The sequence below is a fragment of the Plutella xylostella genome, chromosome 28 (genome assembly GCF_932276165.1).
Source record: "Plutella xylostella chromosome 28, ilPluXylo3.1, whole genome shotgun sequence".
Taxonomy (NCBI): Eukaryota; Metazoa; Arthropoda; class Insecta; order Lepidoptera; family Plutellidae; genus Plutella; species Plutella xylostella.
In genome coordinates, this window is record NC_064008.1 from 8,517,383 (window position 1) to 8,531,336 (window position 13,954).

The window sequence follows — 13,954 nt, forward strand, 5'->3', positions numbered from 1 at the left end:
GTAATGTGACTTAATAAAAAAAAAACAGTAATATGTCTTTCTACTTTCAGGTTGTGTGTGATGCCAGGCTGCGGATCATGGATATTGTGGCTAGATGGAGAGGGAGTACGCATGATGCCCGAATCTTCAATGAGTCCAGCATCAAAGATCGCTTTGAGCATAATGCTATGAATGGCAGATTACTTGGAGATTCGGGCTATGCTTGTACTCCTTATCTGTTCACGCCTGTGCCCAATCCACGCACACCACAAGAAGAAAGATATAATGAGGCACAAATCGCAACAAGAAACACCGTAGAAAGGTGTTTCGGGGTGTGGAAACAGAGATTCCGATGCCTCCTACATGGACTACCTATTTCATTGCAAAATGGAAAAGTGGTCATCATGGCACTTGCAGTACTGCATAATATTGCCATAGATATGGCTGATCATGTTGGTAAGTGTTACTAAGTTTTTTAAGGGGCTAACAGAAAATAAACTAATGTAATTATGGGAGTTTTTTATTTTTTTCAATCTAAATTATAACTAGCTATTAAATTATTAATTAAGTTTACTAAAATCACAGAATAATCACATATAATTGTTGTATAAATAATCAGTCTTATAAATAATTCTTAATTAATTATAATTTTTAATTACAATCTTCCTCTGTTGCCGTCTTCAAATCTGGAAAAGAATTGTTCATTTAAATATGCCTTGTATTTTCAGATATCATGGATAACATTGAGGCAGGCAGAAACAACCCAGAGGAGAGAAATGAAAATGATCGAAACATAGCTGGAAATATTGCAAGACAAAATTTCATAAGAAATAATTTTAGATAATAAACAAAAATTTGTACATACCTAAAGAACCACATTTTTTTTCCCAAAAAATTTCTTGTAAGTGGAGAATCCTAGATCTCTTTTCCTCATTTTTTAATTGCATCGCAATTAATGTCTCCATAGGCTTATTTAGATCTATCTGTAAATAATAATACATATTATTAATACATCTTCATCATTCTAACAAAAAATGCAAATGGTACCTGTATAATATCAAAAAATACACTTACATTTTCATTGTCCTCATTCAATTTATTTTGCCGTTTCCTCTTACTACCCTTTGAGCGTTTGGGGTTAGGTTGTTTGGGGGTAGGCGCTGTGTGTGTAGTCTCCGGCTGTGGGTGGCTCTCAGTGAGGGGTAGCTGGGTGGACAATAAGGTGTCCATTTCTATATTGTCATTATTCTGTAAGGAGCAAACAGTTGGGTAATCTTATAAATACATTTTTCACAATGAGATGAATGCAATAAGATTTTAAAGTAAATATGTATACATACTTCTACAGCTTCAGGAGACACCACATAAATTACTTCTATAAGCGGAGATGGTGCCTTTGCTGGTGTCTCTGCAGGTATATTAGCCTGAAAAAGAACACTAAATATTAATGTATGTTAATTTCCTAACTATTTCAGTGGTCTCTGTTGTGTGCAACTTAATATCTGCAAGTCAAAACATGCATGACACCACTATTTCTTTAAAAAGGCATTTCTTACTCTGACTGAGTCGCTGTCAAATTCATTTGAGTCGACAACAAACTCATTTGGCAGCCAGCTCAGTAACTCATCATCGTCGTGGTTGACTGGTGACTGGCTGCCACCCCCAGTTTTCATAATCGATTTTCTTTCTTTGGATAGCTCTTTTTTCTTGTCCATTTTTATCATAGACCACTGGGTCTTTAAATTCTTTACAGTACGTGGTAGCCCAGTGCTGTTCACTTCATTGAATCTGTAAAATATACATACTTATAAATCTCAGGCTCATTAGGGTTTTCTATTACATATCTCATAAAGATTTTCTAAATTATTAAAGAGTACTTCCGTGACATACACATTCCACATGTAGATACTTACGTAGAACAAAGTTTGTTCCAGGCATCGGTTTTCTTTTTATTGGTGTTGGCATCCGTGTTTTTATTTTCGATGACTGATACCTGCTCCTTCACCAACGTCTTCAATAGCTCCTATAATAAAGAATAACAGGCTGTGACATCTCAACTGTTGGTAAACACAAATTTATTGAAATGAGTACGTAATAAACCAATCCCGTAAGTAGTAGAAAGAGTTCGTACCTTTTCTTCGGTAAGCCAGTTTGCGCTCCTACTTTTCTTTACAAGTGGCTTCGGTATTCCTTCCATTTTTCTAATGATAGTCGGGAGTCGGGGCTCAGATAATGAACGAAGGCACAGCACTGAACAAGGCGATAAATCTATTTAATCTATAATAATTTGTAAGGAAACTGACCAAAACAAAAATAAGTAATGAAATATGAAATGAATGTCAATGTCACTATCAACTGTCAAATGCCAATTGTAATGCAGAAAAATTAAATATCCATAGCCTTAGAGCGAACCACAATAAAAAACGGCTTTTCAATTATACAGCATTACAAAAAAAACAAAATATATTGTCTCTGGTGCAATGAAATGCGACGTTGCCGCTCATTCGTATTGTAATCTGTATAACAACGGTGTATTAGTTAAAACAGGATTTTTAGATGTCTATGAATCACCTTCACTTACAACACTCTTTTATCCTTAAAGAGTGTCGGAACTAAAATGCACATCAAATGTTTCTTAACTATTTTCTATGAATTTGACTGTTAGTCTATGACAGAATGTATATCCTCTAATATCTCTCATGGCACGCGGGCCACTGATAAAGGCTCGGCGGGCCACATGCGGCCCGCGGGCCGCAGTTTGAGTATAGCTGCTCTAGACTCTCTCTCTCTAGCTGTCAGATGCTGTCAAAAGTTCCAAATAATGTTCTGTGTTGCGAGCTGTGAATTTTGTTTTTGTTTGCGTGTGTATTTCAATTAAATTTTGCAAACATGACTGAATCAGACGGGGAAATAGAATATTTAGACGAAGATGCCGACATCGTGGAGAAGTGCATTCAAACCGCGCTCCCGGTGGTCCCTGAAGTGGTGTTAAAGCCGGCACTTGAAAAGCTAACCTCTATCCCGGATGCTACAGCAAAACCATTGCTCGTTGAGCGGTCCTCGAAGAAAAAGCGTGTGTATGATAATGCCGGATCCGATTACGATCCTTCTGAGGACTTAAGGCCGGCGAAGAGACCCAACAGATCCCGCCAAAGCCTTAATAAGTCCGGCGGAAACAAATCTCTTCAGGCCACCACACCGAAAGCTCAGCAACCAAAACAAGCCACCTCGATATCCGAGCCTAATGCTATTGAGCCGAAAGACATAGAGTCACGGAGAAAACTTGACATAAAGATCCCGGATTACGAGGATCCATTGTGTTTGCCGGTCAAGTTGGTTAAACATGATGGTGCAGACGTGAGAATGCTTAGAACCTGGAATAAGTTGTGTCTGGACCGCCTAAAGGTTGCTGATGAGGGCCTGAGCCCCAAGTCTGGGGAGGCGGTCGGGTCAAGGAGGTCTATTGTGCTGAGACATGTGAAGCATAGTCAGACTGGTGTGTATTTTTGGTCTGTTTGTTATTTAATAGTTTTAGTTACTTGCTATTTATCCACCTTAATCTTAAACCTTTCCTTCATTGGAAGAGGACCTGTGCCACAGATAATACAGCCAACTTTAGGTTATGTCAGAATTAAAAGTGAAGAAGTGAAGATGACAACAAAACTCATTTCTTTTCATAAAATCATTACAGGTAAACTAGAGCTAACAGTCTGGAACAAGACATCGGTGGAGAACAGTGAGGGGGAGAAGAACTCGGAGGTATTCCAGGCTGTGCTGCCGAGGTTCCGCGAGAAGACGGTGCTAGACTTCACCATGCCACCTGCCAAGAAGAAACAGGCAAGTATCATACCTTCTAAAGTGCCTTCCTAAACTTGGACCATTTCCCATCACCCTGGTCCAGTGTGGGATTATCTGACTGACTGACCTACCACCGCTCTAGATTCAAGACAAGACCTTTGAACTTGTCACTGATAGGCATGAGAACTGAATGGCACAGTGATTGGTATATAACTACTGTTTGTTGTTCTGAGGGTCCCTGATGAGATTCCTAGGATTGGTTGCTGTTGGTTTAAAGATTAGATACCTTACCTTAGATACCTTGAACAAGTTTCATAATAGTGGGTAATTAATGTGTATGTTTTCTCTCTACAGGGTACAAAGACATCTAGCACAGTACTGTTGACCAAAGAAGGAGATGCTCTGATTGCCTACAAACCTGAAGAGGCCATTTCAGCTGTATACCAATTGAAAGAGGCTCCGTAAGTATCTGTTTACTCATTTTCCATCATTATAAATCTATGGGATATCCTTTGTTCTACAGGAAACCATTAAAAGGCAGAACTGCTATCTTGTGAATTCCTCAAAATAATATGGTATGATACACCCAGTGACATAATAAGGAATGCTAATGGCAGGTGGATCTTTTTCATTGCTTGTGTGTGTATTATGAGTGTATTATACAAAGAGACCTTTTTCTGGGGAGACCTTCAGTTGACTTTATTATTTATTTATTTATTTATGCTTTTATTGCACAATTTACAAAAGTAGTTGTACAATGAGGTGGACTTAATGCTAAGAGCATTCTCTACCAGTCAACCTGCAGGAGGTTCAGGAGCAGAAAGTAGGGAAGTGCAAAAAAATATCAAAAATCACAATCAATGAATGAATCTCACAAAAAAAAAAACCTACACAAAATCTACCATAATTATACCTACATATATATATAAAAAAATATATATAAACCTATACCTAACATTCTAATAATATATAATAATACATTTATATATACTTATACATACACACATATATATATATATATATATATATATATATATATATATATATATATATATATATAAATATTAAACACTAAAACAGAGGTACATGAAAAGGCTGTAATTAATTATATCCTAACTTGTTGAGGTAATGAGACCGAACTAAGGATTTAAAAAGTGCACGACTGGGAGCCTTCCTGATAGACTCAGGGAGGTCATTCCACAGACGGACTGCTGAGACAGAGAAGGAATGTAGCATAAAGCCAGACTGATGTGATGGTAATGATAATAAAAGGTTGTGGGAGGAGCGGAGGTGTCGGCTATGAGTGTCAGACAAAAAGTTAAACATGGACTTTAGGTATGGAGGGGATTTGGGTTCATGGAGGACAGAAAACAGAAGACAGAGAATACGTAGATTTCTCCTATCTCGGATAGGAAGCCATTTCAACTTGACACGGTAGCTGGACACGTGATCATACTTCCGTAGACCGAAAATGAAACGTATGCAGGTGTTCTGCAAGCGTTCCAGTTTATTAAGGAGTGCCTCGGTCACATCCAAATAGCACACGTCAGCGTAGTCGAGAATGGGTAAGAGAAGAGAGGTGGCCAGAGAAAGCTTAGTCTGAAAAGGTAAAAAGTTTTTAAGGCGTAGAAGAGAGTGCATCGAAGCGTAGATCCGACGCGACACACTGTCAACCTGTGGGACCCAACTCAAATGTTCATCGATTATGATTCCAAGGTCTTTGACTGTAGATGTAAATGGAATATTACATCCATCGAAAACTAAGGGAGTTGAAACTAGGTCATGGTTTGACATTAATTGAGAGCTTCCAACTATTATTGCCTGACATTTCGTAGGGTTTACCATAATGCCGAACCGATTTGACCACTCTAGTATCCTGTTTAGGTCTCCATTTAGGTGACTAATAGCCGAGACGAGGTCATCAGGATTAACTTGACTGTACAGTTGCAGATCATCAGCATATAGATGGTAGGAACAGAAAAGGTTTGAGGAAACTAGATCAATAAAAATTGAGAAAAGTAGAGGAGAGAGTATACCGCCTTGAGGGACGCCAGCAGACAGATCAGACCAGTCGGATAGTACCGAGCAGCTCCGAATAGCCTGCTGACGACCCCGAAGATAGGAAGAAAACCAGCTGACAGCAGCGAGAGAGATCTTGGATTTTTCTAGTACAGCTAACAAAAGGTCATGGTCCACAGCATTAAATGCATTGGTGAAATCAATAAGAACAAGCACGGTAATCATTCTTTTCTCCATACCGCTTCGTATGTCCTCTGTGACTTTCAACAAGGCAGTCGTCGTGCTATGCCAGCCCGAAAACCAGACTGGTATGGGTTAAGGAGACCACCATTTGACAAAAACGCGGTGAGCTGGCGGTGGACAATCGACTCCAGGACTTTGGACAGGAAAGGTAATATTGATATGGGACGGTAATGGTTAAGAGAAGAAGGATTTGCTATTTTAGGGAGAGGAATAACATAAGCTTTACGCCAAAGATCAGGGAAATGTCCAGAGGTAAGGGAATGGTTGATGATGTGAGTGATGGCAGGGAGAAGGATGTCGAGTAGATTGACCACCATAATGCGCCCAATGTTATCGTGACCTACCGCCTTAGATTTAAGGGACAATATAATTTTCCTGATCTCTTCCGCTGCTGCCGGTGCGAAATTGAAGGTATCGATGTCTGGCGTGGGCATATTTTGAATATGGTTTAGAGTTAATGTTTTAGTAAAGGTGTCGACAGTGGAAGAGGATGTGAAGTGTTTGTTCAGATTGTTTAAGTCGAAAGGGATGTGCTCATCTTGTTTGGGAGGCTTACCCACGCCAAGAGACCTGAGAAATTTCCAAATGCCTGCAGGCGAGGATAATTCAAGTTGCTCAGCGATGTATCGGCGTTTGGCGTTCCTACACATCTGGTTACACCGATTTCTAGCAACCTTACAAGCAGTCCAGTTTTCGTCAGTACGCGACATTTTGTACCTACGAAAGGCTCTATCTCTCCTAACCATAAACTTTCGGATAGTGTCATTTATCCAAGGAGTTGGTCGATGTTTGAGTTTTACTGGTCGAACAGGAGCATGAGTATCGAAAAGTTTAATGATGTTAGTGCAGAGAAACTCAACTTTGTCATTAACATCAGGCAAGTCCTGCATGTCACTCCATTGGATTTGTGCGGCATCGGATCTAAGCTTCTCAGCATCGAGCTTGGTGAAGTTGCGTTGAAAAAGTACCACTGAAAGTAGACTTTCGACAAGAATGGTATTGATTTTACAACAAATAAAAATATTTCTTATTGTCCTTAAATCTTTAATGCTCAAGATATTTCTCTCGCCATTTCTTCACCTTAGGCAGAGCCTTTGTGAAACAGTGGTAGAGTAATATAATATAACTCGCGCGAGTTAACTTGACACCTGGAAAATTATCCTGACCGTTTCACCCCATTCTATTCTGATCTTCTATTATTATCACGTGAGAGTGAAAGGTCTCAAGTAGACTCGCGCGGGTTGTATTGTAACTATCGACAAATAGTTGCACGACATTTTACGTCAAATAAACACCATTTTCCCCGCACAGTGAAACAGAAGACGCGGACGCATCGATCTCCCGCCGCTACGCTCACGAGGTGGCTCCGTGCCGCGTGTGCGCCGCCTGCCACCAGGCCAGCAGTAGACCCGCCAAGGAGGGGGGGAGCAGTAGTGAGTAGATAGATAGACAGCTGGTGGACAGATAGAAAGAACGACGGACTAATAGACAGACTGATAGATAGCCAGGCAGATATTAAGATACACAGACCGATAGTTAGACAGTCCGATAGACATATATACAGATCGATAGATAGACAGGCAGACAGATAGATGGGTAGATAAACAGACAGACAGATATATAGAAAGACAGACCTTAGACTGCCTGTCTAAGGCAGACAGAAAAATAGACAGATTTATTATATATAATAAGAGAAACACTCACACCTTGTACTAATGAATTCCCTTACAGATTTATTGTATATTTTAATATTTTTTTCTATTCATTTATCAAATTTTAACGCAGTACCTCCCCCGCAGAGAGCATACCGTGCAAGGTGTGCCAGCGCTCGTTCGTGAGCGTGTACAACCTGCTGTCGCACACGCGCTGCCACGAGCCCAGAGAGATACGCCGCCAGAAGAGGCAGATCTCCAGTTCGCTGGCTAAGGTAAGAAATAAATATTAGGTTTTTAGCTATGTAATGTATCTATGAAGTTGCCCTTTTGTATGTAGAAAAGTAAAAGTATAAATCCACGTTTCACTATACTCTGTTACGTTATACAAAGGATTAGTTGTTCACTTCTAGTTTCACCAGTCTGTTTGATGACAATGTCCTTCCTCAATTATACGTCATCTCCATATTAAATTCTTGACAAATGTGACAAAAGTCAACAACTAATCCCTTGTTATGATGTAACAGAGTCAGGTGTAATTAACAGGGGTGTTAATGATATAACAGACTATGGTGAAACTAGAGCTTATTCATCCATACAAAATAATAAGTCAAAATGTTACTTCATCATAATTAACTTAGCTTGTCACGTGAGTTTACTATGAAAACGTTTTTGAGAACTACTTTAGAGAGTCATAATGACGAGCTGAGTCTCTCCCTTACAGCTTATAGCATACTTTACTACAGCTGCTTTTGCATCACCCTATATAATTAAACTAATTCTTTCCGTTTCTTCCACAGATAGTAGAATACCACTACAAGTGTCGCATCTGCCAGCAGAAGTTTCCCTTCATCAAGGATCTACGCAAGCACGTCACTAAGCACCGAGGTAACTCACTTACTGCTTCATTTCCTAGCGTGGGACGCCCTCCGGCTCGCTTGACCTATGAGATTAAGCCAGTAGTGGCTGGATGAGGAAGGCCGAGGATAATGTTGAGGCCTATGTCCAGTTGTGGACGATTATGGGTTAACTTACTAGAATAAGGCGGCGAAGCAATAGTATTTATGCATTACAACGCCATCTGTTAGCAGTTTTGGGAGAGTTTTTCATTCTTAGTTCGTATATTTAAGTATAGATGGAGTCACTGGTTTGTTAAAGTAAATAATGAATAGTTTCGTTTGGATATTCGCAACTACATTTTGTAAAATATACCTATAGTGCCACAAACTTATCTGTTCCGGTGACAGCGAACTTAATTGATCTATATCTCATTACTTACTAATGAATTGTATATTTTAAAACATTAGATGGGTTTATTAACACCGCAAGAGCGAAATAACAATACGAGCAAACTTAAAATCTTATAGAATTAAGAAATATTAGAGATTTATTTGAGCTGTCACCGGAACAGATAAGTTTGTGGCACTATACCTACATTTTATCTGTAGAAATTCACGAATAGAGTCCGGCAACGTTAACTTTTCAATAAAATCATAAAAAGTTTACTAGGGCGACCATTCTTTGTAATTTCTGATACTGACATCGTTTCCTTTTAGTAGATATTAATAAAAACTTTCTCTTTACAGCTACTGAGAAGTTCCTATGCGAGGTCGGCAACCACTGGACGTTCTAACGAGATGACTATGAAATGTATGTGTGTAAGGTAAATAAATATATTCTTAATTAAAATTTGATAGTTTCATTTTATTATTAGTTTTATATGACTGTGGTAGTTATGAATCACCAAAAATCAACAATCATGCTAAGTTGTATTGGTTACGTATAGTAATTATAGGATTGCAAACCGTTCAAAAGAAAAATAAAACAAACTTTATAATATTAGTGTGATTTCTAATCACGCCAATTTATTATTATGAAACACAGACTTGGTGGACGGACTTTTTACTCGTAAATGGAAAGAGGGTTTTAAGAGCTTAATTAAGTACCTACTACTGGTACTATCTCACCCCGATTCACTCTGCAATTCATTTCGAAACACCCCTAAAACGAACCTACTACAATGTGGTTAAACAAAAGTCTAAAATTAGCACGTAACAACAAAATTAGCATTTCCTACCGTCGCCATGGCAACGCGAAATCAATAATAACTAATTAAACAAACCACAAACATGTGTTCTACCCCCCCAGGGTACAGAAGGGGTTGGGAGGCGGGTCTCTGTTTTGTTAGCATATAATTACGTGAATGTAGACACGGCTTGCATAAATTGTATTATGCAAAAGCTGTGGAGGTATATTGGGTTAGGTTCCCTTTTTATCCTCGGCCAAAAAGGTTTGAAATGTCAAAATGTTGAAACGTGGGACGCTCTCCGGTCCGCTAGATGAGGAAGGCCGAGGACAGAGTGTTGATGTAGATGATCGGTGCAGTAGTTTTTACACTGGCCAAAAGGGCGAAGGTCCCGGGTTCGATGCTTGGGTTGCTATATACTAGCAGTAGTTTAACAGATACTTATATGATAATAGGTACGACGAAATTACTTTCACAGGCTCGGTTTAATTATTAAATATGTATTATTATTAACATAAAGAAAATAAAGTCCGATACCTAATCATTACCACAAAAAGTTTAAACCAAGTTTAGCGGTAGTTTGATATGAGATCTAATTTACGTTATTTGATCAATGCATAAGGTAAACGTCTGTTTAACGTTTGTCTGGTTTTTGTGGGCAGAATATCCGGTATCTATTGACATAGGCCCAGTTATTTTTATACAATAAGTATACTTAAGAAATTAAATTAAACACTCACAAAAACAGATGCAGAAACAATGCGTATAATAATAAGTTAATAAGCATTTATCTCCCTTATTAATAATTCACACAGTACGACACGACACAGTAAAGCCATTCATTACATCCAACCCCTTAGCTTCACGGTTCAAAGATTCAAAATAATACATTAGGAGTAAGTACTTAGTGACAGTATCAGCTGTTGTTTAAAAGTAGCTATCGGTTTTAAACGTATGTCGTGCGTACTTATTCTACAGTTATAAATAATCATAAGGTACCATTTATAATTTGGGGTATTTTATATTACATATTTAAGTTTTGTTTTTTTTTACACTAGAGGTATAGTCACAATATGCTCAGTGGGAAATATACTTACCTAATGCTGTGTGTAATAGATTTGATAAAAATGCAACTTAACCGTTTCTATTCTATGTATTTCATACCATACCACTTTGGTTTAAAAAAATATGTAAATCCACGTACCTAATTCAAAACCATGGACTAATCTAAATTCAACTTTTGCTGCTTCAATCATTCAAAAGCTAACAAAAACATTACATCTAGATTTTTGGCTTCGGTAAATGTGCAGTGTGTTATAGCTAAATCATTGCGTTTAGATTTTTTACTTTCGTTAGCTTAAAACTTAGAAAGAGATATGCAATACACGCATCCGTCACATGTAGCAAACAGTGTTCTATCGCAAACAAAAAAGTTCCACAAACTACTCCTAAACGGAAGACTTGCTTAATGACACCGTCTGCTATATTGAAGTACATTTAATTTACATATAGGGCATCAGAATATAACCAACTAAAAACTAATATAAAAAAATTAGGTCTTTTTGGTGCCGAAATTTTCTAAGTGGAACTTTTTCATTGCTCATGATGAGTGTATTAAGTATAGTATAGTATACCTACGCACGCGTCAGTCACATCACATGTGCCAAACAGTGTTCTATCGCAAACACGATCCGCCGCCGCCGCCGCCGCCGCCGCCGCCGCCGGCAACGCGCAATAATAGATATTTATCTCAACCCCCGTGGAGGGTCGTTCACCCCGCACTGGCTACGGATTTTGGGGTGTTTGTGGAGTAGCGGAGCGAGGGAGAAGAGATGGGATTACGCCATGGGTGGAGTATGTAACTAAAATTATTTAGGCGTGTGTGAATCTATTTAGGTTCTTACTAAATTTATTTGTGATCTATTTAGTAATCTATGGCCTTATGATTGGACCAAGGTTTTGTTCATTATCTGTGACGGTTAAATTAATAGGTGAATTAAAGGGTGTTTTTTTTTCAAAACGTCTTACGCACGAGCTTCATTTCGCTTCGACATTGTTAGATAAAACTTGGAAATCTGTGAAAACAGTATATTTCCCGTACTACTCCCGTATAATTCACAGTCTAAGCCTTGATTAGATGGAGATCTAATTGTATAACAGAACGATACGTATCTAGATAGTGAATCGATACGTATTAGGTTGGAAACGTAAAGCTATCCCGTAGAGTTTCATTAAATACAGAAAACTAATAAGTACCTATCAAAAAAGTCACACCCAAGATTTCCGTTTAACCGTTCTATTTAGCTGCTTACAAAGTCACTTCTCCCGTACCCCACTATTCCATGGGGTGCGCCGGTCGGTCATCGACCTTGACGTAGAGTTACCTAATATCGTAATGTCACTCACTCGTAGGGGCAGCTAGCCAATGGGGGGACCCCATTATCATATTGTTTTCATGTCTGCAGTCGGTATTTGCTTGATTAGTTATACATTTTGAAAGGATCTCTGTTTGGCTTTTGTCTGTGGGATGGATTTATCGCAATTTGGCAAAGTGAATAGGGCTCTACATAGGTAGTTGCATATTTTACCAATATATACTTCCTACATGGATTTTCTTATCGTGACTTCTTTCGGAAGAGGTTCAATTTATACAATGTTCCTACATTTGCTACGCAGCGTCGTAGCATCGTAGCACAGATCGTAGCAACTGCTACGCAATGACTTGACTTGAATCCTATTGCATAAACTATCCCTAAGTTTATGAATGCCAAAACTATAGAACTTTATTTATTAACATTCTACTTCCATGTTTATTAAGCTAATTTCGGCATTAAATCTTTGTCAGTCTCTTTCTATCCGTATACTGTCAAAGCAAGGCAGCAATACTCGTACATTTAAGTACCTACAACATTAGCGTAAAGTTCCTTTCTGCAACTCAACGTTTGATAGGTATTTGAAAGGATTAGCCAGTCAGAAATTCGTCAGTCGCTGACTGCCCAGGCTCTCTCGAAGAAACTTCTTTTGCACCCCGCAAATATTAATATTATGCAAATTTTACATAGCATTTCCTTCATAGGTTCCTACTTACTACATTACAGAAGCAGTTATATCTAGTAAACACCAGTTTAATATTGTATATTTGATCACGACTGCCCGTGGGGTGAATCCCCCTGCGAAATACCTGTCTGTGTTTAATTGAAAATCCTCTTTGAAGCACCAATCGATAGCTGTATAACCCTATATACAGGATGAGTCCAATTATGACCATTGCTCGCCCCTTTACCTGTCCGTTTTCACTGCAAAATTACTCCTATTCGGTTGTAATAAAAGTCGAAATGTAACCTCTCTGTCTCGTAGTCATCCTAGGTCCTTTAGATATCTAGATTTAATGCTAGCTATCGCCTGTGAGCCTTCCGTCCCCCTAAACTGATTTCCTGTGGGGTGGCTGGATTAAAATCATACCTTCGAATCTCTTTACGAGAGTGTGTCGAAAATGCATTCGAATGTGTCCAGCAATTTTCGTTCTTATTGGTGACTAGATGTTCCCGCGAGCTACGCTTCGCCTTAAAAAGTTTTCCCGTGGGAATTCCGGGATAAAAAGTAGCCTTTCTTTCTTTCTCAGGGTCTAGATCATATGTCATACCAAATTTCATTTAAATCCGTTCAGTAGTTTTGGCGTAGAGTAACAGACAGACAGTCAAACCGACAGACACAGTTACTTTCGCATTTATAATATTAGTTAGGATTAGGATAAATGTAAAATACTTACGTGTAAAGTCAAGATGATCTCTTCTTGACGTGTCGCAATTTTTCTACAGGTTCCATGTACTTACTTATTTCTGTAGGATTCATTTGGCATCTAGCGACAACTGCAAAATCCTATCGTTCATCACCAATTGGGCCTTTTACTGGTTCCTTTGTGAGTCGTGGTTATTGCATAAGGCTAACCGTCCATCTTTCGGAATCGTATGCAATGGACACATCGCATTCAGTATTCTTTGTTTAGAAATTCACACAAGTGCGTCCACTTCATCGGCATTGCCGAAGCCGTTTCTTCATATATTTATGATAATCCTTTTGGTGCGATACATACGATATCGATAGGTGGACGCTTACCTTTATTGTTCCTTTCTGAGTCGGTGTTATTGCATAAATGTACCTATAAATTATATTATAAATAATTATAAATATGTAAGTACTTGTTTTAAAACTCATAGCGCTCCTCTTTTTACGTCGA

General features: G+C 38.6%; 2 protein-coding genes across 2 annotated transcripts; one reads left to right on the top strand and one right to left on the bottom strand.

The window, feature by feature from the left end:
• Window positions 1-630: 630 nt before the first annotated feature.
• Window positions 631-2,208, bottom strand: LOC125490846. Its single transcript, XM_048631209.1, has 7 exons — window positions 2,111-2,208; window positions 1,893-2,002; window positions 1,536-1,767; window positions 1,320-1,403; window positions 1,054-1,227; window positions 845-962; window positions 631-665 (listed from the first exon to the last, which is right to left on the bottom strand). Exons 1-7 carry the CDS (start codon window positions 2,174-2,176, stop codon window positions 631-633), a joined length of 819 nt encoding a protein of 272 aa, XP_048487166.1. The 5' UTR covers window positions 2,177-2,208.
• Window positions 2,209-2,780: 572 nt separating this feature from the next.
• On the top strand, window positions 2,781-9,368 carry LOC105390159. Its single transcript, XM_038111002.2, has 7 exons — window positions 2,781-3,475; window positions 3,671-3,816; window positions 4,132-4,238; window positions 7,351-7,472; window positions 7,839-7,966; window positions 8,492-8,579; window positions 9,278-9,368. Exons 1-7 carry the CDS (start codon window positions 2,869-2,871, stop codon window positions 9,322-9,324), a joined length of 1,245 nt encoding a protein of 414 aa, XP_037966930.2. The 5' UTR covers window positions 2,781-2,868; the 3' UTR covers window positions 9,325-9,368.
• The last annotated feature ends 4,586 nt before the right edge of the window (window positions 9,369-13,954 follow it).